The sequence below is a fragment of the Marmota marmota genome, unplaced genomic scaffold (assembly GCF_001458135.2).
Source record: "Marmota marmota marmota unplaced genomic scaffold, marMar, whole genome shotgun sequence".
NCBI classification, from domain to species: Eukaryota; Metazoa; Chordata; class Mammalia; order Rodentia; family Sciuridae; genus Marmota; species Marmota marmota.
In genome coordinates this window covers 302998-328445 of record NW_025999929.1, presented here as the reverse complement: position 1 = coordinate 328445, position 25448 = coordinate 302998, and the positions used below count along the sequence as shown (strand labels likewise).

The window sequence follows — 25448 nt, the reverse complement described above, 5'->3', positions numbered from 1 at the left end:
CTTTGGGTGTTTATCCTCCTTGTGCTAGAAAAAAAGAGTGGCACATGGTTCAGGCAGGAAGAGCTTCTGGGTCCTGAGAGCCCAAAGACTGATGTGGTCACCAAGCAGAGAGAGAGAGAGACAGAGCAGAAGGTGATAGGTCTGAACTGAAGGTCTGCCTGCATGGCTGCCAGAGGAGGAGCACTGGAAATGGACCCTCCCTTCACAAGCCAGATTGTCAATCTCTGTGACCTGAATGTTCTCTCAGCTTCTCATGACTCGACAACAAGTTCCATGAAGTCTGAGATAATGTCTCCAACATCTCTGCCCCAACCTCAGGCACGGAGACTTGAGCATGGCAAATCTTCTTTTAATTGTTTATGTCTTAGATGAATGGTCCTCCTCATAGGACCAAGCTTCTATACAACCAAAGGCAGCTGAAGTACTCTGTAGAGATCAATCCAAATCACAGAAGCCTCACTGGGGATTCTGGGTTGCACTATGCCAATTCTTCCTGACAAATAAGGAACCACACAAACAGCCCATATATGGGAGGCTGCTTCATTAATTACTCATGGTTAATTAACCATTCTTTTTTCCCCCACTCTTTTTATTGTTTTAAATTTTACAAGTCAGCGATTTTTATTGCTTCTTTTTAGTTACACATAAGGATTCATTTTGACATAATTTTTAAAAAGTATAGAATATAGTTTGCTCAAATTCAGTCCCCAGTATTTCTCCTTTCCCTCATCTCCTCCCTAACTGAGGGGGAAGGAGAAGGGATTGGATAAGGGAAGAACGGAAGAATGACTCTAACCTAACTTCCATATATTTATTTATTCATTCTGCTTTCGTACTTCCAATGAGCCACAGTAATTAAAGATGTGATGTCTTGCTTTGGAATGGAGCTAAAACCCCACACAGCTCTCATTCTTTAGCAAGCATCCACAGAGGGGAGCTGGATGTGCTGGGCCTGAGCTGAATGCTGTCGGAACCAAAGAAACCCCACTTGTGGCACCCGCCTGGGACAGGCTTGCAGACCAGCTCAGGAGCCTGGCATGGGCCAGAAGACTTGAAACATCAAACAGAGGTTAGGTAGCTGTTTGATCTACTACAGGAGCTGCCACAGAGTGTATATAAGTCATGCCCCAACCAACAGGACAAAATTTATAGAATAAGTGGGGAGCATGAGATTGGTGGCCACCGAAGTATCCCTTTTAGAGGAAGAAGAGTTGGGTCTGAGCTTTGAGGGAAGGAAGGGCAGACCCAGAAGGACAAATTCTATACATTGTTACTTATATGTGGAATTGAAGAAAAAAGAAAGCCAAACTTGTAGAGTGGTATTACGAGAAGCTGAGATGTGGGGGAACAGGGGAGACCATATTTGAGATTAGAGCACGCTGTATGCATGTGACATACCACACTGAACCCCGCTAATGTATGCAATTATTACGTGATAATAAAAAGTTTAAAAAACAGGGAGGGAAGGAAGAAAGAAGGAGGAATAGAAGCCTATTTCTTATACTTCAAACACCACTTAGCATCTTGTTCTGATTTGCTTTATATTTGGGCAGCCAACAAAATTTTAAGAGCAATGGAAAGGGTCAATGGAGGGACACATGACAGGGAGCATCAACAAAGGGTGAAAACACAGGACTATCCAAGCCCAATGGGCATCTCATCTCAGTGAGTTTCCTCATGAATAAACAGGTAAATGAAGGCAGCAGTAAAGACATAGAGAAAACAATACATTTCAGAACTAGGAGAAGTGGCCAACTACAAACAAGACTGAGAAGAAAATCAAATTCTGGGAGCAAATGTCTCAAAAAATGTCTTTAGTGTTAAAGGATATATAAAGCAGAATCAAGAATAAATGTCTGCCTATGAAAACACCCTTTTCTTCAAAAATACACATACACACTTAAATGGTTTAAATATAAAAACCACACCTAAAATAGAAAATACCCAAGTCAAATCCTAGCTCATAAAATCTACCTAGTATATGTAATATTCTCATTTGCATACATGTGTACATTTTTTCTCCATTGAATCCAACAATATGCATCATTTCAAAATCAAAATTCTTAGTGTTACCAACCATGGGAAGAAATGAGAATACTTTTAATGTATTTTTGTTAATAATGAAAAAAATAGTTTTGTTTCCTGCAGGTGGTCTGGTTAAATACAAAGAATGAAAAATGAAACAAACTCTGAAATTTTTACATTAGAAAGACAGAGGTGTTTCTTTTTTCAGGGGAAGGGAGAAACCTTTCATTGCTCAGTCTTACTTCCTCAGCACCTACAAACAATATCAGGTTTCTGATTTTAAAAATCACCATTTCTGAGATAGGAGTTTTCACCCCTGCTAAAATCTACAATAAACAGTAGATGCTGAAGACACCTGTTCACATCTATTCTCCAAAATTAGGAAATAGTTCTGAGCAAACAAAAGCAATTCCTTGGCCAAGTCCTAAGCAGAGCAATGGAATAACAAGGTATTTTATACCCCTGAATATTACAATTACAAATCTGGGTCTTTGTATTTGAAATGAACACATGTGTCAATGATTTTTTTTCCTATAGTGAGCCAGTAACATATGCTCCAAAGTTTTGATACCAAAATACAGTCCCAAAGGATCATGTCTGGCAGGAAGATCCTTGCCTTTATAGTGAGAAGGCCTCGGGTTCCAGCACTGACTCTTCCAGGCATTAGCAATGATGTGTTACCCAGAAGAGTTATACCATGAAGGAACCTGGACAACATCATCTGCCTTGCTGGGCTCAGAATTCTTGGAAAATCATTAAGATTGTGGTGAGGAGTCAAGGCCATCCAGAGGAAGTCACATGCTGGCTTTTTCTACCAGCCTTCTTTTGGCTATAATATCACAAAACAAACTTTCTGATTTCCTAGTCATCACTAAAGTCCCAGTCAAATGTATGCTCACTGCAAATAGCCTCAAATTCATGAGCAGAAGAGGGACCTTGTTCTCTGGGCTTCTATTCTACTCTCTTCCTATTTGACTTGCCACCTGCCTTCTCTAACTGGACTGTAATGATCATGAATGTTTATAAAATAACCAGGATATATATATCTTGTTTCTACACCAAGGGCTCTGTCAGGGCAGAGAGTGGAAAAAAAATCACTACTTATCTTGAGCACCTGTCCCTGGGCTTGGCATTAATAGAAGCTCAAGAAAGTCCTGTGCTGATGATGGTACAAGTAAACTAGCACTTTCATACACTGTTAGTAAGAGCACAAATGGTGCAACTCTAAAGCTAATCTGGCAATATCTGGCAATACAGCTGTCAGAAGTATCAGCCATGTTGGGCATGGTGGCACATGCTTATAATCCCAGAGGCTCGGGAGGCTAAGTCAGGAAGATTGTGAGTTCAAAGCCAGCCTCAGCAACTTAGCAAGACCCTGTTTCAAGATTAAAAAATAAAATATAGGGCTGGGGATGTTGCTCAGTGGTTAAGCACCCCTGGGTTTTATCCCAAAACTAAAAAAAAAAAAAAGAAAGAAAGAAAAATAAGAAGAAGCATTAGCCATGCCAGGAGGGGACTGAGGCAGGGAGGCATGCAGGAAAATTCTAGTCTGGGAGACAAGACTGAGCTTCCCACCCCTCTGATCAGCTGTGGGATCTTGGCAATTCCCTCTACATTTCCCAAGTGCAGGTTTTTTGTCCACACAATGATGGAGTCAGATGATAATCTTGCATTCTATCCTTAGCAAGTTCTCAAAACAGAATGAGGAAAACAATATGGAAAGATGTTGATCTTTACCAAGATAGCCTCAGCTGGCAACAAGGTCCTCTACTCTCAATGCTTGAGCTTTGGGAGATGTATGGCACTCCTCTGAGCAAGTATGCACCTGGGAGGCTCACCCTAACTCCAGTGGGTGGCAGGTCCTTGGCCTAAGATCACCTTTTCCTGCTCCCCATGATCTGTAGTCCACAGACTACAGTTCCATGAGATCTTAGTAGGTGGTCACACAAACATGCATAACATAAACTGGATCCTTGCTCAGAAAGACATGATAAATACATGTCTACAACACAAATCTTCTGAAGCTTTGTTCTTTCAACACAGCTATGAAATCTCCAGAAGGGTCTGTGGTGTGCTCAATTCCCTTAATTTATTTTTCCTTAAAGCAGCATATCCTAGGCCCACTGTTCAACAGCCTATTCTTTTTTTTTTTTTGGTACTTGGGATTGAACCCAGGGCACTTGACCACTGAGCCACATCCCCTGCCCTAGTTTGTATTTTATTTAGAGACAGCGTCTCACTGAGTTGCTTAGTCCCTTGCTTTTGCTGAGGCTGGCTTTGAACTCGTGATCCTCCCATCTCAGCCCCTGGGATTACAGGTGTGTGCCACCATACCCGGCTCAATAGCCTATCCTTTGAGAATACTAAAAAACTCTGATCTGTTTCCTCATTTCTAGAAACCAAATTCAATATGCCTATCCTCTCTTGCTTAGCTGCCCTTGCAATAGAAGTAGACCTAAAGATTCTAAAAGCCCTTGAAAATTGATACAAAGTACCCTAGAGCTTTAAAACCTATTGAAATATAAGTTGGAAATGAACCAAGAAAGCATCTACAGTGAAGTGCTCAATGCCTACCTTCCTGGCAGCAAGGATCCTGACCCTGCTACATGGATGTAACAGCCCTCAAATCCTTCCATTTTAGATGGTACCCACCTCTCCACTTTATGCCCATCCCCAGACTACAGCTGCCCAAAGTAAGTTAGGGGCCATTCAGTAAACAAGCTTGGTTTTGAAGATTTCAGAAAATGAAGGGGGGGGGTAGCTCTTTCCTCTCCCACACCTTGTTCCTCAACCATCCTTTAGGGTCCCCTACCAGGTAAGGGGATCAACTCACCCCCCATACTCTCCCCTTACACCTCCGTCCCTACCCTCTTTCCCTCCCACAGCATGGACCTGTGGAAGAATAAAATCCCTCTGTGAATTCCCTACCAGCTCCAACAATGTCCCATACTAATTTTAGGCTGGAAAAGTTCATGAACTGAATTTAAAATTTTAGACAGAAGACTGTTGAACAAAGCTCTGAAACCTCTGAGACTCTGTACTCTTATGGGCACATCAGCTCAAATAACTTTTAGTGCCCTGTTTCCCCATGCGTGCAGGAATAGAGATTATTGATGACTTTTAAAATAACATATTCAAGAATTACCTGTGATGTTAAAAATAAATATAATAAGATGGGCAATGTTTAAATCTTTTATGCTACAGTATAACCCTTAATAAATATGAAATCACATGGAAAAAGTTACTATAAGGTTAAGGTAACAATAGTGCCCAAAGAATGCAAAAAGATGTTTCTAAGTAAAAGCCATCATAGAAGGGTCACATAACCCTTCCCTTCCTCCCTTCTTCCTTCTCACCCTCTCTCCTTTCCCACCCCCTTCTTTCTTTTTCAAGGCAGAATTTTATCATTATAGACAATTTATCCAGGGAATAAAAAAGATTCTGTAGTGATTGATGAAGAAACATAGTTTGCCCACAGCTCTGAGGTTTTATGCAAACAGTGGTCTCTTTGTACCTACTTGTTTCATTCTCCAGTTGTGGTTTCTATGTGTAGAAGGTAGAGGTGGGACAGATACGGGCTCCAAGACCTTGTATCTTACAGAGAACTAACAATATGGAAAGATTTAAGGGCCACGGCCATATGATGTGTTCTACAAGATGGAGTATGAAGTGGCAAGGCAGGCTTGGTGGGTGAGTGTAGGAAGCTTCTATGTAATTTGTTAAAATAAAGGAAACCTCAAGTCTTCTTTTGTGATTTAAGAGGAAGTCAATCAAGACCAGTTTGTAGTTTAACTTGGCCATAGCTTGGCTATGTTTTAAACAGCAATGATTATTATTGGTTTTAAAAATAAAACCAATATTTTCAAAGAAATGTTGACTTAAAAAAAAGTTCTGCTGTTGCTTCTGATAAAATCATGCTCCAAATAAATTTTTAAAACTTTAGCAAAAAAATTATGAGCTAAAACAACAGAAGGAAGTATAGCTCCCAGATCTGGAGGGATGTACTGAGGTTTACTTACCACCTATGATTGGTTCTCTGGTACAATACTGTTTAATAGAATCATTTATCATTCTATATCCTTATTTGATTTAGCTTGTTGTACACTAACCAAAATCTGTCAGCTCTAATGGCTAAAGAAAATACATAAATTTAACATAAAAATTATTACCTACTCTTGTACAATATGAATTTCAATAAAAACAGCTTGAACCAGGATTATTTCTTTCAGAACAAAGCACCCCTCCCTTTCCAACACCCCACCCTAAAATAGAAAAACACACACATCACAACCATACATGCATTATTTTCTAAAAAGAAGCAACTTGGGCTGTGTCAAGGCTAACAAACAGAAATAGATTTTACTCCTGGCCAACAGCTCAAACCATCCATCAGGGTAAATTGAAGATGTTTTTGGAATTAGTGTACAAGCAGACACACCCTGTTTACCCAAAACTGTAAAACATGACAATTTCCACACTAACAGTCTCCCTTCCAGAGTAGTGCTGGAAAATTATCAGGGACAATTTACTTTCCACTGTCTTTTACTCCTGAATGCAAATGGTAGATCCTTGAGTTTACAAGGGGGTGGGGGTAGGAGTGAATAATAAACTTTAATTCTTGTGGATTCTAAAACCAGAAATAATTTTGAAAGAATGACAATAGATTTTATTTCTTTACTTTTGTTCCTGTGGTGTTGGGGATCGAACAGAGGGCCTTGGGTATGTTAAGCAAGCTCTCCATCACTGAGCTACATCTGTGTCTTGAAAATGGATTTTAAATGTCCTTAAAACCCAGAGGGAAATGGAGCCTCAGTTTAATTTTTTGGCATTTAACCAAGAAAGCCAAACCAGCAATACAGCAGGAGTACAATCAGAAAGAAGGACACGCCCTTCCACCAGGCCACAGGCGGAACATAAACATAAACTTGGACTGAGCCCCAAATTAATACCACCAGCAATCACAGGAGCACACTCCTGTCGGAAAGAATACAGCTGCCTTCATTAATGTCATATGCAGAATACAAATGCATGCACGGGCTCTCACAGAACATATACATGGCTCTCTCTTACCTCCAACATGGGCCGGGCACTATCGTGGACAGATAGAATATGTGTCACCTTGTTCTTGCTCAATTGCTCTGCGTCTCTTGCATCTGTCATCCAAGAAAGGGGATGGACAATTTAATATTCTCTGCAAATTAATTACAGCACAACATGACTTGTACATTTCTTTCTTGAAATTTCATAATTGACCCTATCTAGAACAATCAAATGGAAGGAATTTAGGGCTACTACTTAATGCATTTTGCCTAAATTTATTTCTGACTGGCATATCTTTTGATCCAAAGTGTTGCTCTAAAACTTAAAATGTATTTAAATTAATAAACATTATGATCATGATGGCTGTTGTTCAAGAAAAGTCATTTTATGAGGTCATTTTATAGTCAGCATGTATAAGCCACTCATCCTCAGGTCAGTCTTTTTACATGAGACATGTAACAATAAAGATGTTTAAAATATTTAAAAGCCCAATTACCTCTTAATGATTAGTGATCTAACTTGAAACTAAATACTAAAGATCACTTACAAGACAGAGGAACCTTCTAGGTATTTCTTGACCTTGACATCAAAAGCAGGGAAAAGTCTAGACTGAGGTAAGACTGTGGTTTGGTTATATATCTATATTAACTTCCAAGCAAAGGAAAAAATGGAAGATATTTTAGAAATTCCAAACAAAATTGTCTATCAGTTGTCAATAGACTATTAAGTTATCTGCATATGAATCTAAAGAGACACCAAAATTATATTCCCTTCTCATACTCTTACCTGTAGAAAAGACCCAATGACATGATCCTCCAAATTAAAACCCTCTGCTAGTTTACAAAAATGGGGAGCCAGCAAAAAAAAGGAGGAAAGAAGTCAGCTTTCTTGAGCCTTTGGCCTGGCCAAGTTCTTCAAAAGACACGGGTTCAAAGGGATTTAACGGCAAATGCTTTATTATTACATTTCTGGAGAACATTTCATGGTATGGGGAAATGCTCAGGATATAATGTTAAGCCAGGAAAAAAAATCAATAATCAAACTATAAATACAGTATACCAAATCTGTAATGCCCAATTTGTAAAAACATGTAAGGATAAACACACACATGGTGCTGAACTGATATACAGGTTTATTAAGAGACAGAATTTACCGTTGTTTTTTTTCCCTTGTGTAAGTTGTGTGTATTCTGCACAAGCGGTTCTAAGAGTTCAACATGCCCCAAACTATTTGGTAGACTTGTTAGAAAGGCAGATTCCTGGGATCCGATTAAGTTCTAGGTCTACAGTGGAACTAAGAAATTTACACTTCTAACGGGCTTTGAGGATGAAGCAGAAATTTAAGAGATGCTCTTCCAAATACTCAGCAAGGTCAGGAAAAAGCCTTTAAAAGTAATAGTACAATATTGGTCTATATTTACTTTCTTCATTGTTTAATTATCTTGAGCTTCAAATTTCAATATGCACAGTAGCTGTTTCCATCACACACATGGGGATACAATTCTAGCCCCCAGCCACTACCACAAGTTGGGATATTAGCCAGATTAATTTTAAATTAGACGGTACTATACAGTTTGTATTTGGAAGGTTCCCCCAATGGCCCTTGTGTTAAAGGATTGACCCTCGGCTTGGTGCTACTGGAAGGTGATGGAAACTTTGGGAGGTGGAGCCTGGTACCGAGATGTTTTAGGTTGCTGGGGTTGTGACATTGAAAAGGACTGGTGAGACACTAGCCTCTTCCTCTCTTTATTTTCTTCCCAGCTGCCATAACATCAGCAGCTTCCTGTACCACGCATTCCTACTACAATGTGTTACTTTACCATGGGCCCCCAAAGCAATGGGTCAACAACCACAAACTGAAACTTTCAAAATGGTGAGCCAAAACAACATGGTAAGTTGACTGCCTATTATATTTATTATAGTAACAGAAAGCTGACTAACACAGGCAGGAACAGGAATCCTTTAGGAACCCACAGGCAGCTGGTTCCCACATTCATACTAAAACGCATTTCCCCAATCATTGCCAATATGTGTATTTTTAGACAAGTAGTGAAACAAGATAAATTGGAGCTTTTGAAGCCCACAGACAATGTAGCCAAATGGGAACAGCCTGATGAAGCAGGCTCATATGATGGTCTTCTCTAGGGTTCTCCCAGATTCTAATTCTTCCAGCATTTGAATCTTAACAACCAATATTTATTTAAATGTATGATGGGCCAGCCATATCCAAGGGTTTCACATTCTGAAACATCAGATAAAAAAATTTGAAAAAAAAAACTGCATCTACATTGAACACATATAGACTTTATTAGTCATTATTCCCTAAACAACACAGTATAACAACTATTTGCATAGCATTTATATTGTATTAGGTATCATAGGTAATCTAGAAGTGATTTTAAAATATACAAAAGGATATATGTAGGTTATATGCAAATGCTATGGAATTTTATATAAGGAATGTGAGCATCCACAAATTTTGATATCCATGGGGTATCCTGGAACCAATCCCCAGAAGATATGGAGTGAAGACTATGCTTTTTTTTCTTTTTATAATAGCTTTATGGAGATATAATTCACATGCCATAAAAATTCACCTTTTTAAAAGTGTACAGTGTGATGATTTTTAGTACATTCACAGAGTTGTGAAACCAGCACTACACAACTAATCTCATAATCATAATCTAAATATAATTTTATAATATAGATTAAGATTTTTAAAAGGTGGTTTAGGGATAATGTTATACAGATGTGAATACAGAACCCAATCAATACCACATACAAACCATGGACTACAGAAAAGGGAAGTGACCTGACCCAGGCCGATGCAGCTCTCCTGCTGCCTGCTTTATCTCACGCAGTGCTGTCTGTGCAGGTGCACTACTTTGAGATTACCTTTTCCCATAGGCTCCATCCATGAACTTGGGTGTCACTCAACACTGCTAGAGGATGACAATGGGCTTATCATTCCTTTTTTCACATTTAGTTTTTGATACATACAAACATACAAATTGTACATATGAATGGGGTGTCATTTGATCTTTTGATGCATGTATATGTTGTAAAATATTTAAATCAGGTTAAACATATTAACTCAAACATTTATTTTATTTTATGATGAATACTTTCAAAATCATTTTTTCTAGCTTTTTGAAAGATACAATACATTATCATTACCAACTGTCACCCTGCTATATGACAGCACAACAGAACTTCTTGCTCCTATCTAACTGTAACTTAGCGCCAACTGACCAACATTTCTCCATGCCTCCTCCCAAGATCTTGTCTTCTTACTGACGTCAAATCATTGGTTTTTCTGGGTGGCAACCTAGGGCCATAGGATTGGTCATGAACACAGCTGTTAGGCTCAAAGTGGAGCCACCAGTGTGCACCAACCTGCATATGCATAAGCATGTAAGTTTCCAGCAGCCCTCCAATTAACAGCATGGTATCAGAAATGTGGATTCCCAGGCCCATCTCAGACCTACTCTGTAATTAAAATTTGTACTTTAATAAGAACCCCAGTTCCTGTGTGCCTTGCAACCAAGTCCTGGAGGGCATGGAGTGAGTGACCTTTGACCTCTTGCCAATGGAGCCCAACATGGAGTGTTGGTATGTACTATTTCTAAAAACTACTCAGAGTCACTTGGAATAAAAAAAGCAACAAGTTCATAACCAACAGGAAAGTTAGAGGTTAAAATTCACATGTTAAAAAAAAATCTAGAGGGACATTACCCACAGGTGTCTCAGGATATGGAGTTATTGAGAAGTCTCATCTTCTTTAGTATTGTTCAATCATGTTTGGATTTGTTGATCTGTTTTACTAATTGGCACACATTATTTTTATAATTAGGAAAAATAAAACTTTAAAAATATTGTTCCCAAGTATAAATGTGTTAATAAGTAACATGAACAGCCAATTACTCAGTGGTAATTTCTAACCAAATTCTTTTCTCCTGTCTGCCAAGACCTCTCTGGGCCCTTGGACTCTTGCGTACTCCTGCCTTTGTTTACCCTGGAGGCTTCCATGACTTCTGAAGAAACGAATACCTTCTTTACATAAAGTGAGCACTGAAATAGTAATGTCCACCAGTTTTGTCCCCTCTGGATTGTCTATTCCCCACCTGGCACGGAAGGCCCCATGGATACTGGTAAGACCTTAGTGGGGTATCAGGGAGCTTATCTGAAGACTCTGTACTCAAAAGGGCAAAGTGACTCCACATGTTTCCCTAGGAAGGGGAATTACAGCTCTTGTTCTTAGGCTGATAACGAAAGTGAGCAAGGGCAGTCCATCCTAAGGTATGGGGAATACCAGAGTGGCCACGGGAAATGAGCTAGTCTGGCAAAAGACAAGCAGAACCATCTTTGAATAAAATTTAACAAAACTGTATTGGGGCATGCATTAGAAATCACCCCTCTCAACACACCCTATAGAAAAATGGATGTTTGGGTAGGAAAAACTTCTGGAGCACTTGCCACTCTACTTCGGGGATTCCAGAATCAGGGGAGGAGTGTGAAGGGACGTCTCTTCTTTAAGTAGAGCCTGCACCCTCTGCTCTGCTCCGAGCCCAGGCCACATGCTGAATCATTTCCCAAACAACCTTCCAATCTTTTTTTATGTTCTACTTCCTAATGAGAAATTAATTTAAAGGCATCTAGAGTTATGAATTATAAATTCTAGAGTTATGAAATTGGTGTAGGTGGGGTCAACGTTAAGCCAGACACTTTCCAATCTGGAGTGGGAACTGAGATGGGGCAGTCAACCTGCTCTCTTCTTGACCACACCCTGGCTCTGATGCTTTCTGGTGCTGACCTTGGGCACACTTTTCTATGCCTCATTTTCCTCATCTGTAAAGGAGGGACAATGGTAAGAGTACCCACCTTAAAGGACTGCTGCAAGGACTAAATGATAGAAAAAGGCTTGGAACAGTGCCTGATATGTGGTAAACATATGGTCATTTTCATCATCTGCAAAGGGTTGGATGTGGTTTGTGCCTCAAGGGTTTATGCACTAGAAGCTTTATCCCCATTGTGGTGTTGCTAAAGTGCTGGTACTTTTAAGAGATGAGCTTAGTAGAAGGTAATCAGATCTGCTCTCAGAGGGGATTAATTCTGGGTTTGAGGAGTGAGTTAGTTCTCCTAAGAGCAAGCTGTTATAAAGTGGGGCCTCCCCACATGCTTGGACCCTCTGTGCATACCCAGTTTCCTTTCTGATTTCTCTGCCATATTGTGAGAATGCTGGTGTCATGCAAGTGATCCTCCAGAACTGTGAACTGAATAAATTTGTTTTCTTTATAAAGTATCCAAGCCAGAGCAGTGTTGCATGCCTGTAAGCTCAGTGACTTGGGAGGCTGAGGAAGGAGGACTGCACAATTTTGAGGCCAGCCTTAGCAACTTAGTAAGGCCCTAAGCAACTTGGTTACACACTGTCTGTAAAATAAAATAAAATAAAATAAAATAAAATAAAATAAAATGCTCAGTAGCTAAATGCCCCTGGGTTTAGTTCCTGGTATGTAAGTAAGTAAGTAAATAAGTAAATAAATAAATTACACAGTCTAATACACTACCACTATTATTATTCCATGGGTCTCAATCTGTGTCACCTCTGAATGTTTTCAAATCCACACTGGCTGCAAAGACATTCAAATCCAGGTTAAGCTGACAGAAGACCAGCTCAGACTCAAATGCAGTTATTGGCTCACTCAACTTCGTCTGAACCACTGGGACCCACTACCTGATACAGTCTGTATCACCAGCAGACACAGAACTGAAGCTCTGTGACCTTGAACATGAACTCCATGCATATCACCCCACATACACAGTGAATAGCTTGTTCCCACCCTTCTAGATTTTTGTGGACATCTTCGAACAATGAGGGCTTTCTTTGTCAGCTGACATCTACATTTGCCTGTGCCAAGTTGTGAGGAAGCAGTGAACCCCACCCACTAGCCCAGGCAGGAGTGGTTCTTTCTCGCTGCCACTCCCTGCCTCTCCTCCTGACACCTGTGCAGAACTGGCTGCTGGGTACAGGTCACTGCAACGGAGGGCTCCCAGCAAAGCCTCCAAGACCTGGCTCTGAGGGCTGGGTTTGTGGTGGAAAATCACCAGGTGTTGGAAAACTGTGATTCAATGCAAAATTGGAGAAAGAGAAGGAAAAAAAAAGGAGTTGAAGATAATATGTAGGAGATCCCACTGGAAGGACAGAGAGTATTAAGGAAGGAAGGGGGTATGGACAAAAGGAAGGAAGAAAGGGGAAGATGGAGTGGAGGAGTGGGAGGGAAGGAGATGGGGCAGGAAAGAGGAGTGACTAGTTTTCTTCATACATTTCTATACTTCTTGCTGTATTACACTAGGTTTACTGTATTTATAATTTAAAAGGAAGGGTAAGTGACTAAATGAGACACCATACTAATGCATAGATAATGACTGGGTTCATTTTCCTGGAGCAAGAAAGAGTCCACGTTTTCCTCTGGGCTTCCACCCTTGCTCACTCACACTGCCCAGTTGCCCACTACAGATACGGCAAGGTGTCCATACTTTATGAGCATCTATATTATTCTCAAGACAGTGACAACCTGAAGTGTGGTACACTTTACAGATGGGAGTGAAAATTTCCTTCATCAGGCACCAGACGCTGAGCTAATAGCATGACTGTGCTGTCTGGCTCGGCTTCACCAGGATGGCCCATGAGACTGATGTCACCATCCCACCCTGCATGACCAGACTACATAATTCATCTGTGGTCACGTAACTGGCTGTGAGTAGAGGGGTACCCAGCATTCCAAGGCAAGCCACCTGACATCTCTCTGCACTCTGCAGACCCCTTCCTGGTCCCTACCTGTGCCTGGACTCTGAATATCCTTGGATGAGAACACCTGCCTATATCCACAGGGCCAGCTTTCAACAAGCAGCAGAATGGATGGGTTAACTCACAGCACTATAGAGATGAAACATGACTTTTCTTTCCTGCTTCTTGCCAATGCACTGCACTAACATTCCTTTGTTTTATTTTTTTGAGGGACAGGGATCTAACTCAGGGCTTCACACTCACTGGGCAAGTGCTCTACTGTGAGCTAAACTATGCCCTTTATTCCTTTGTTTTAGGTAAGCTTCAAGCCTGGTATTTAATAAGTATTTGGTGAATTACTGACTGAATACAACACAATCACATACTAATAAGAATAACTGAAGGCACCGGCAAAGGATTAAACACTTGAACAGGGAGAGGTGTGCTTAGAATAAGACCCTTAATAGGTAAAACCCCAAACAAGAACCCCAAAACTGTAAAGGATTCCTGTGTCATTGAATACTTAACAACACATTATAGATTTTAGTATAAAAGAGTTTCAAACATTTTCTTAATGCTGTGCATGGTGTATCCCTCTAAAAGAAGATAGCTTTCTATGAGTCAGGTTAAAATTCTGATATACTGTTGTCAGAAGTACTAAATTTGGTCTGTGTTTATATAAAATTTTCATTTGCAAACATACCTAGCAATTTTAAGAACATAGCCTAAACTCTGTTCTCAAACCTAAAGATGACCCCCATGAAAGCAGTTAATAGTAGCTCACTAAATAACTCTCTAAAGATATTTGCTCGGTTAATGTATCCCACCAGGCACCCAGCCTGGCTACCACAAAGTACTCACTGCTTTTTCAGAACTACTGAGCTTACTAATTTAGGAACTCCAGTACTATTTTTAACATGTTCTAGTAGTAATTAGCAGCTGTCAGCTCCTTGTGCTCAATTCTTTTTGAGACTGATTAGGGGTACTAGAGTCCTACAGCAGGGTAGAAAGGGAAATAAACATTATTCAGAGAAATCATAAAGATTACACCATCAGCCTGAACCTGAACTCACAAATTTAAGTAGCAGCCAGAAAACAGGAGCAGTTTTTTTTTTTTTTTCCTTTTTTGTCTTCCTAGGGATTGAACCCAGGGCCTTCTGCATACAAGGCAAACATTCTACCAACTGAGCTATATCCCCAGCCCTGAAAACAGGAGCAGTTTTGATTCTGCTTATCTTCCGGCTTATTGGGGGAAGGAGAACTGGCCTCATATGATCAGATTTGGCGCTTCCAACCCAAAACAGGTGTAGACTTGTCTGATTTTCCTAGGTTCATCCATCCTGTTAAGTGTACCTCATCTCAGTGCTAAGGAACCAGTGTTTTCACTTACCCAAACTCAAATGTCACAGAGCAGAAGGCCCAGTCCCCTCCCTAGAAGCCCACCATCTGCTTGGTTCTGTGGATGAGTCAAAAATAGTCAATAGTTGATTGAAAATCAATAAAAATACTGAATAATCAGCAAAGAAATGTGTGGGAGGTCAACTCCAGCAAAATTGGCACTCATGTTTCCCAGATGATTTTTTAAAAAAACATGCTTCTGAAATTTATTATCCATAGCTCGAAAATAAAAGTGACAAAGGATTTATTTAAATAAGCTACATTGCTGCTAAATGTGCCTGTTGCTCACTATATTTTGATAATAATATTCCAGGAAGGGTAGAGTTAAGAGGAGGATCCAAGGTCAAGTTGGCATCTACACAGACCCACACCACTCAGGGAGGCTTGGCCAAGGAGTCAGGACATGGGTGCAAATGATGGCTACTTCTAGGACAGGTGTGTGTAGGCAGTTTACACCTTGCCTGCCACTCATATTATGAGGAGTCTAAAAATGATCTTTTAAAAAGTGAACTTATTTTTGATGGAAACAATACAATGGTCTACCAACAAATGAATGGAAAACAAAATGTGGTCTCTCTACACAATGGACTATTATTCAGTCTTTAAAAAGAGGGAAATTCTGACACTTGCTATCATGTGTGTGGATTCAGGACATTACCCTCAGTGAAATATGCCAGTCATAGGACAACTACAGCTTGATTCACACTGCTAAGGACTGGGGAGGGGAAACAGGAAATTTGTGTTTAAGGGGGTGCAGAGTTTCAACTTGGGAAGAGGAGAAAGTTCTGGAAATGGAGAGTCATGATGGTTACACAACTAACCGAGTGAATGTAGCTAATGCCACTGACTTGTTCACTTAAAAATTGTTAAGATGGTAGATTTTCTCAATAATTAAAAAGATAACTCACCTTTGAAGTTGCCGATGTACAGGCCAGGCAAGATCTAGGAGAGAGACACAGGAAGTGAGTGTCGTAGACCCCAAGAAGACAGTGTTGTGCAGAGGTGGAGCCCTCACCTGAGCTGTGAGACCCAGTACAGCCTGGTATGTCACCTGCCACACCCACTTCCTAGAAACTCTCCTGACAGAGGGCATAGGGGACCCCCCACTTTCAGCTCCAGCCTCCAGACTGTTAGCTGTCAGCTCCTTGTGCTCAATTCTTTTTGAGGCTGATTAGGGGTACTAGAGTCCTAGTAGACCAGGACTACTAGGGTAGAAAGGGAAATAAACATTATTCAGAGAAATCATAAAGACTGCACCAACCATCTGAATATGAACTCACAAATTCAAACAGCAGTCTTTTTTCTTTCTTTTTTGTGTTCCTAGGAATTGAACCCTAGTAGCCCACAGCCAGTAGGAAACCTGCTCAAAGGACCTGGTGATGGCTGCACATGTGTGTCCATCAACTCACTAAGCTTAAGACCCAAACTGTATGCTGTCCTCCCTCAAGGGCTGAGGCATTCTGAGAGTCCCCTCCCCCAACCCTCCTGCCTACCTTTTCCTCTACTGCACTTTTCTGAAGGCCCTGACAAACCCTATACTCTGCTGCCCAAAGCCTTTGCACATGTTGTGCCTACTGCCAGGCAGCTGTGAACTCACCCTGGTGAGGCCTGTCCTGAACCCCAAGACTGGGGGTGACACTGCATCAATGCCCACAGTGCTCTGTGTCCCCCACTCAGTGATGCTGTGGCAGGGCATGCCAAGGCCCATCCCTCTGCTGCACTGGAAAGCCCCTTGAGTACCAAACATACCCTGTCACTGACTGCTGCAGCCTTGGCTCCTGGACCATGTGATTATCATTCAATAAAGAATTGATAACTGCACGAATATACTCAATATACTTAGGCTGATAAGGATACACATTTGCTCAAAATTCTTATCTTGCTAGTCCTTTGCTTGGACACTGCTCTGGAATCTAAACAATGCTGCTATGATTTGAAGGTATGTGAAGTTCACTGGTTTTGCAGATGCCCAGATACTTAAGCCACACCCTCCTGTCAGCACCCACTCGCTGCCAGCTCAGGCCTCTCATGGTCTCTATTTTCATCCACTCCCACTGAGAAGCCAAAAGCAGCCTGTGGTCATGTTCCTCACATGCACTGACTTCATCAGGCATCTTCCTGACTATTGGCTGCCTTGCTACAAACCCATGACATGGATCAAATCACTGCAGGGGGTCTCCTGTGGTACCTGGCAGATCCACAGGGTTAGCTTCTGTGTAGACTGAGGGGTCAGAGGGCCAACCAGCCAAACTGAAACACTTTGGGGAATGAAAAGAGACACTGTGATTACTGTGGGACAAAAGGCAGAACCCAGAAGAGACCTGGGCAGGCGGCAGAAGGATTGCTCTGGATGACTCAATACCCAGGGACACAAAATTAGCCTGAAGAGTGTCCCATGGATCCTCAAGGTCAGTCATGTGCCTGATGGAGGTCACAGCAGGAGGCAGGCCAGGTTAGCTCTGTAGCTAAGAACTATGAAACAATAGAAGACACCAGTTCCATTGCTAAGGAGCTCAACATTTGACAGGTTTTTCTTGAAACACAGTCTTTAGGATTCTCCTGGGAGGAAGGGTGGGGTAGGTTTTTCATCATGCCTGCTTTAAAACATAAGAACAATGCAAGTTCATCTTGGAGACTGACCAAGCTGATGTTCTCTGGCAGCTCTTGGAGGCTGAGAGCTCTTCCATGTGTGAACTCTGATTCCCCAGGGCCTCTCCTATCTTTATTAGGATGTGATATTAGATATTAAAGGCCATCACATGGCTCTTTTGGCTAATGGTGAGAAGAACTCCCTCTGACCAAACTTTAGTCAGGCTCCTTTGAGCCCTTTTCTCCACTAGACCTTGTCCTTGGCCCATGGAGTCCAGGGGGGGGGGCAAAAAATTCTGAAAATAAGCCAGTCTAAGGAGAATCCCCTGACCCATGACCTTCACCAAGCTCCTTTTCCTCCGTTCTTAATATCTAATCAGGTTTCTTTTAGAAATTTTCCATCCACTTCCTTGCCCTGCTCCTCGGATTTAAATTCCCACTTGCCCTATATTATTGGGAGTTGAGTTCAGTCTCTCCTCTTGTTGCAATAGTCCTGAATAAAGTCCTCCCTGCCATTTTTAATAAGGGTCAGAATAATTTTTCTTTCTAGATGTGATTGCAAATGGCTCCATCTTCATGCAATTGACAGTTATAAGCATGTTTGCAGGCCCGATGTCACAAAATGCTATCACAATAGCCAGAGGGTCAAGTGTTTTATTAGTTCCTGTTATGACACTTGGGATACAAGTCTGACTAAAAGATACACAGTCCTGTCCTCAAGGAGCTTATCACACTGGAAAGGTAGAGGTGACCTGATCATTTGGGGGTCACAGAAGACTTTCAGGAGGCATAACATTCAGGGGATCTGCTTTCCAAGAGAAACAGGCCAGGAGAGAAGGAGGGTCTGGTAGGGGAGCAGTGGAATAGCCTGAAGGAGGAAGTCTATTCTCTATGGGAGGAAATGGCTGGATAGCAGGGAGGGCTGGTCCTGTGCTGTTGACACTGTGGTGATTGGACATTTTCAGGGTTGTAGCTTAAGTGCTATGAAATGAAACACCACTAAGATGTTTAAAATGCATGGAACTGTTAGAAGATCTTAAGTGTTTTTACTTAATATATCTTGGAAATGTCATGCAAAAAAATGAAAGGTAAAATCATGTGTATAGTACATGCTTTTACTAACATGCTCACCTCTATGCAGGGGATCCTGGGGGTCAGAAGTCTGGGAAGGTAATTTTTGCATTTTTGTTTAAAATTTCCCATAAGGTTTAGATGCTCTAATCATGTGCATGCCTTACTTCAGTTCACCCTTTGTTTTTTAGGTAGGCAAGAGGGATTTCTGGGGAAAAGATTATGGCACACTTTTGCTTTCCTTTTTCTTTTTTTTACTCCCACTACCTTCTCTACTAAACATAACTAATATATTTTATATTATTTTTAAAAATAAAGAAGCAATGAGATTAGATTGTCTCTGCACTCTAATGTTCTAGAGCCAACACTTTATAACTCCTAAATCCAACTATGGGAACTCAGCTCTAGTCCTCATCTTCAACTTCTGCTGGACTCTCCCAAACAGCTTATTATTTTCCCATTACCATTGTCAATTTCTCCTGTCCCTTGATTGTACCACCTTCTTCCAGTCATCTTGAATGGAAAGCCTCCCCAACCATCATGGACCCTCTGTCTTGCTTCTCCATTTGCTTCCAGTAGGTGAAGAAGATACTCACTTCCCTCTCTTCTGAGCCCAAATCCAGAACTCTATTTATACATGGGCTACAGCAGTGGCCACTGAACTCATTCTCTGTCACATAGAATTAATTTTTGAAAGTCAAATTCTTACTGGGTTTTTTTCCAGGTGAAAATGTTCAGTAACAACCCCTCTGCTAAGAAAACAATGGGCAAACATTTCAAATAAAAATTCAACATGGTTTCCATAGTATGTCAGTCACTTCAAAACACCTGGGATAAACCACCTAAAAGGAGGGAAGATTTATTTTGGCTCATGGTTTCAGAGGTTTCAGTCCATGGTCACTTGGCCCCATTGCTTTGAGCCTGTGATGGCACAGTCTCATGGTGGGAAGCAACTGGTAGAGGAGGACTGTTTACATCATGGCAGCATGGAGGGAAATGGGTTACGATCCCAAGATTCCCTTCCAAGACACACCTGACTTCCCTCCACTAGAGCCATCCTTCTAAAGGTTCCACCCCCCCGAACAGCTCCACACATGGCAACCATGCCTAGCATGTAGGCATTTAAGATCTGAGCCATAAAACACAGGGTGGTTCCAAACCACCTCTGAAACTCCCCTTCTTTGCAATCTACAACCAAGCCAGGTAATCCTCATTTTCCCAAAACCCTTGTCCTATCTTGCTCTAAAATCTTTTTTTTTTCTCTCAGTATTTTCCCTAAACAGAGAAGAGGTCCTCTGTGTTTAGGGTCCCTCATCCCTTGAGTATGCTCAAAAAATCACAAAGCCTATAAAGTACATTTCCTTTCTTTTATTGGTTTCTCAGGCTCTGAAGCCCTTTCCTGTTTGGTGAACCCTCCTCCCCACATTCCCACAGCAAGCTTGGTGGGAAGCAAAGCCTCTTACTACAGAGGCTGCAAGTACCAGACACCTGCTCATATGAGACTTTGCAGCTCTGGCATGGACACAAGACCTGAGTGCGGACCATAAAAGGCCTGTTGCAAACCATAAATCTGGGGACAACTTGAGCATCTTCTTTGGCAGCAGAAGGTATGTGCTGTTGGCACACTCAGCACCTTGTGGCTACAGCATGGGCATTTTGGGCAGCCCCCAAAATGCTCTCATCTAACCACTTACAGGATCTTTCTAGGAAGGGCAGCCCCTATGTCTGCTTTTCCTGACTTCTTGGCCATCTGCCCTGTTCTACCTAAGGCAGCTGCATCTGGAACCTGTTGCATATAACCAGGTCCTTGATGTGGACTTTTAATCCAGAAAAATGGCACAAATGCAGAAAGGCAAGCCAAAACCTTGAGGCAAATCACAGGCACAGCACAGTCATTCCTGTCCTACCTTGGCTAACAAATATACAACTGCCCTGCAAGGAATAGCTCAAATGGCACTCTAGGATGCTGAATATCACAAGGATAGGAGATTCCACCCTCCTCTGGACTTCACTCAAGTCTTGTTTAGCATTTACTTCTTCTTTTTTTTTTTATTTCTCCTATCTCTGGTTGTATACAAATTATATTTACACCAATTTGTGTCTTCATACATGTACTTTGGATAATGATGTCTATCACATTCCACCATCCTTGCTAACCCCAGCCCCCTCCCTTCCCCTCCCACCCCTCTGCCCTATCTACAGTTCATATATTCCTCCCACGTTCCCCTTCCCTACCCCACTATGAATCAGCCTCCTTATATCAAAGAAAACATTTGGCATTTGGTTTTTTGAGATGGGCTAACTTCACTTAGCATCATCTTCTCTAACTCCATCCATTTACTGCAAATGCCATGATTTTATTCACTTTTATTGCTGAGTAATATTCCATTGTGTATATGTGTCACATTTTTTGAATCTATTCATTTATTGAATGGCATCTAGGTTGGTTCCACAGTTTAGATATTGTGAATTGTGCTGATATAAACATTGATGTGGCTATGTCCCTGTGTTATGCTGTTTTTAAGTCCTTTGGGTATAGACCGAGGAGAGGGATAGCTGGGTCAAATGGTGGTTCATTCCCAGATTCCCAAGGAATCTCCATACTGCTTTCCATATTGGTTGCACCAATTTGCAGTCCCACCAGCCGTGATGAGTGTACCTTTCCTCCTACATCCTCGCCAACACTTATTGTTTAATTAGTCTTCATAATAGCTGCTGTTCTGACTGGAGTGAGATAAAATCTTAGAGTAGTTTTGATTTGCATTTCTCTAATTGCTAGCGATGATGAACATTTACTATAGACCAATGGTATAGAATAGAGGATACAGAGACTAACCCACAAAATTACAATTATCTTATATTAGACAAAGGCGCCAAAAACATGCATTGGAGAAAAGATAGCCTCTTCAACAAATGGTGATGGGAAAACTGGAAATCCATATGCAACAAAATGAAATTAAACCCCTATCTCTCACCATGCACACAACTCAACTCAAAGAGGATCAAGGACCTAGGAATAAAACCAGAGACCCTGCGTCTAATAGAAGAAAAAGTAGGCCCTAATCTCCATCATGTGGGATTAAGCCCCAACTTCCTTAATAAGACTCTTGTGGCGCAAGAATTAAAATCAAGAATCAATAAATGGGATGGACTTAAACTAAAAAGCTTCTTCTAAGCAAAATAAACAGTCTGTGAGGTGCATACAGAGCCTACATCTTGGGAGCAAATCTTTACCCTTTACACATCAGATAGAGCACTAATCTCTAGGATATATAAAGAACTTAAAAAGCTAAGCACCCAAAAAAAAAAAAACCCACAAATAACCCAATCAATAAATGGGCCAAGGACCTGAACAGACACTTCTCAGAAGATGATATACAATCAATCAACAAATATATGAAAAAATGTTCATCATTGCTAGCATTTACTTCTTTTCCTCAACAAATTATTTGTTGCTCTTTTAATGGAGCACCTTTGCTCAACTTCTCAACAATGCCCCTCTGAATTACTCTAACAACCTCCCTAGTGATCTGCTTACTACTGGACCTGTCCTTCCAGAGGATTTCTCAAATAATCTCCTTGGTACAAAGCTGGTTGTGTGACTTCAGCTTAAATCCTCTTATGGCCTTGGGTAGCTTTCAGTATGACATATAAATTCTACACTTTGGCAGCACTGAGACCTTTCAGAATTAAGCACAAATATGTCTTTAGCCTCAGGCCCAACTCTAGTGCCTTCTCCAATCTCACCCATATCTGAAGAGGTGACCATGGTACAATAGCTAATGTGGCCACAGAGAGACACAGGTTGGGGCCTCCAATTACTGGTATCCAGTTTTATGGGAAACAGCCCAATTTATGAAAAATAAAAAAATTTTAAAAATAACTTACATAGTGTGTTGAACAAAAATAAATCCACATCTGTGAGCTGGCTATGGCCCATGATCATCTAGCCTATGATCGGCTGCAGGCATCATACATGTAAACAGAGTACTCATTCAGTTATCCCTGAAGGACTGGTTCCAAGATATCCCAAGAATGACAAAACAGGGTCCCTTATATGAAATGGCATAGTATTTGCATATAACCTTTGCATATTCTTCTATATACTTTATATCATCTCTATAGATTACTTAAAATACCTAACACAATGTAAATGCTATGTAAGTAGTTGTTATGCTGTATTGTTTAGGAAATAGTGCTAAGAAAGAAAGAAAAAAAAACTCTGCACATGTATAGTATAAAAGAAACCTTCACAGGCCTAACCACATAGTACAAGAATGAGAGATGAGGAGTACAAAGCTCAAATGAAAGTGTGTAACACAGCAAGAGGCTACAGCACCCCATGCTTAAGCATTGCTTCACCTGTAAGAATTCAGTGTGTACTCATCATACTGTAAATTCAAGTTTTGCTTTTTTGGAACTTTCTGGAATTTGTTTTTCAAATTTTTTCAATCTGTGGTTAGTTCAATATGTGGATATAGAACCCACAGGAAATGAGGGTTGACTGTATTTTTTTAAAATGTGATTGGTTCTCTGCTGGATAGGTACTCAAATAAATGCTTCTTTAATGAACAACAACAAAAAAAAAATATCAAGAGGGTAGGATGAGATGAAGCGAGGAAAAGAAGGAACATAAAACATGATGACTGATAAAGCCTGATGTAAGCTTAGTCAGAAAGAACAAATGTTGTCTGTCTCTGCCTTGGTTGGGTTTCCAGGTAGGAAACAGTGACCAGCAACATCAGTAGCACTGGGGATGGTATGGGAATAAGCAGGGACCCAAAGGAGTGCTGAAGCAGAGTATCAGCAGACAGAAAGTCTGGAAAGAAGAAGCAACTAACTAAAAATAATCTAAAATTGGTGTTTTACATGCATTTAAAATAATTTCAAGTAATACAAAGAGAGAACAGAGTTGAGTCAGTCAACTTTTAATTCATTTTTTTTTTTTCAGATCACAAGAGCGACCTAGAATTTCAAGGGCTAAAAAGAGAAAGTGAATTGTTCATCCCTCTGTATGCAGCCAGATTTTGGTTCTCCTCCACACAGAATTACAAAACAAGATCAGGGAAGGCTGGCTGCCAGCAAACTAAATAAAAAGTCCGTCAACAGTTAAACTTCTACACCAGTCGGTTTCATAATTTAAGCTTGAAACTCAAAAAATCTGAGCCTTCCCTTTCCTGATGTTATTATTGCTGGTAATCTGAGTATAGAGAGTAAGAAAATGAAATAAATGAAAGAATTTTTGATCAGAAGGATGGCTTATAGAGGTGACTGGGAAGGAATGGAATGCTCATTTGGGACAATAATACTAACCCATCAATGCACAGAGAATCTGAATGCAAGCTGGAAGTGAGAAAAAACAGAGCAAGAGTGAAATCATTATTCTTCCAAATGCCTCCAAAAGGTCACCACCTCTCAGCAACATTATAGTGGGGACCACGACTTAATACGACTTTTGGTAAGGACAAATCATATTTAAACCATTGCAGGGTACATGTCTTATTCTCTGATGGGTCTCCCAAAACTTGCCCTAGCATATGTCACACTAAGAAGTGAATTAACACACCAGAGAGGAACAGGCTGTCTTGCATTCTACTGGTTCAAAAAGATTCCTGTTTTCGGTTGCAAGGCTATTTGGGCACAGGTAATGAAAGAAAGATCCTCCTGTGGAAACACTGTGAGATCACAGTGAAGACTCCCAGTGGTGGTGGAAGGCTAATCTTGATCAAGAACCTTCTCACCCACACATTACACTGCATGAACATTGGTCATACAGAAACACAAAAATCCAAATCCTGAGCCACAAAAAAATACTTACGTCCAAAAGAATACTGCTTCTAAGGCAGGAAATATTTTGAGTTTATTTTTAAACATTTCTCTTAGTTTTCCAGGATGCTATAGAATTTAAGAACACCACCCAAACAGATGTAAGAGATAAATTCCTGGTCAAACAGCCAGCAAAAGGATATGAGAGCAGAATCTTAATTCTTCCTAGGTCAGAAAGGACTTTCTGGGTTTCAAAGCCAAGGATGATGGGGGAAAACTTTGGTGGATTCCCTGAAGGGTTAAAATGTCACAGAGACTTTCTTAATGCCATTTGGCATGGGTCTAACCAGTATGCTTTTATAAGGGAAAGAATCTGAGAATACCCTTGTGTGCCCTTACAGCATTGCTTCAAATATCAGTTCTGTCATTGTGAAATAAAAATATAACATTAAAAGGGGAAAAGAGAAAGCATTCAGCGGGTGGTATAGAGGAGAGAGGACAGAGATCACCATTGTGGAGTCTTTGGCCCATCAGTTCTGAGCTGTGGCTGTGTGTTCAGCTCCTGTAAAGGGGCTCCTCTGTAAGCTGCCTAGAACTTGAGCAATAGAGTCTTAACGTCTTTCATATTTATTTTCCACTACAGGATCTTGCATGTACCTTGACAATAGCAGGTATTCACAATTTGATGAATAGATGAATGGACAGATGAATGAATTATGAAGGCAGCCAAGTCACTTGCTTCCAGATGGAAACAGCAGCACTAAGTTACACAG

At 40.8% G+C, this 25448-nt stretch overlaps 1 protein-coding gene and 1 long non-coding RNA gene across 9 annotated transcripts in view; one reads left to right on the top strand and one right to left on the bottom strand.

The window, feature by feature from the left end:
• Window positions 1-25448, bottom strand: part of Dusp22 (dual specificity phosphatase 22) — a 64129-nt gene that overhangs the window by 33131 nt on the left and 5550 nt on the right. For 3 of the 8 annotated variants that reach the window (XM_048800475.1, XM_048800476.1, XM_048800474.1), the window contains exons 1-3: window positions 16847-17211; window positions 16158-16191; window positions 7096-7178 (exon numbers count right to left, since the gene is read on the bottom strand). In XM_048800475.1, the coding sequence (XP_048656432.1) occupies window positions 7096-7178; window positions 16158-16191; window positions 16847-16996 (267 nt within the window). In that variant the 5' untranslated portion in view covers window positions 16997-17211. Of the gene's footprint in view, window positions 1-7095; window positions 7179-9959; window positions 10194-15241; window positions 15308-16157; window positions 16192-16846; window positions 17212-25448 lie in introns of those variants that run through there. The other 5 variants (XM_015506129.2, XM_015506126.2, XM_048800478.1 and 2 more) reach the window with 4 other exon arrangements.
• On the top strand, window positions 17209-24252 carry LOC125615946. Its single transcript, XR_007346548.1, has 3 exons — window positions 17209-17657; window positions 20293-20516; window positions 23861-24252. It is a non-coding gene; the product is annotated as an uncharacterized LOC125615946 (long non-coding RNA).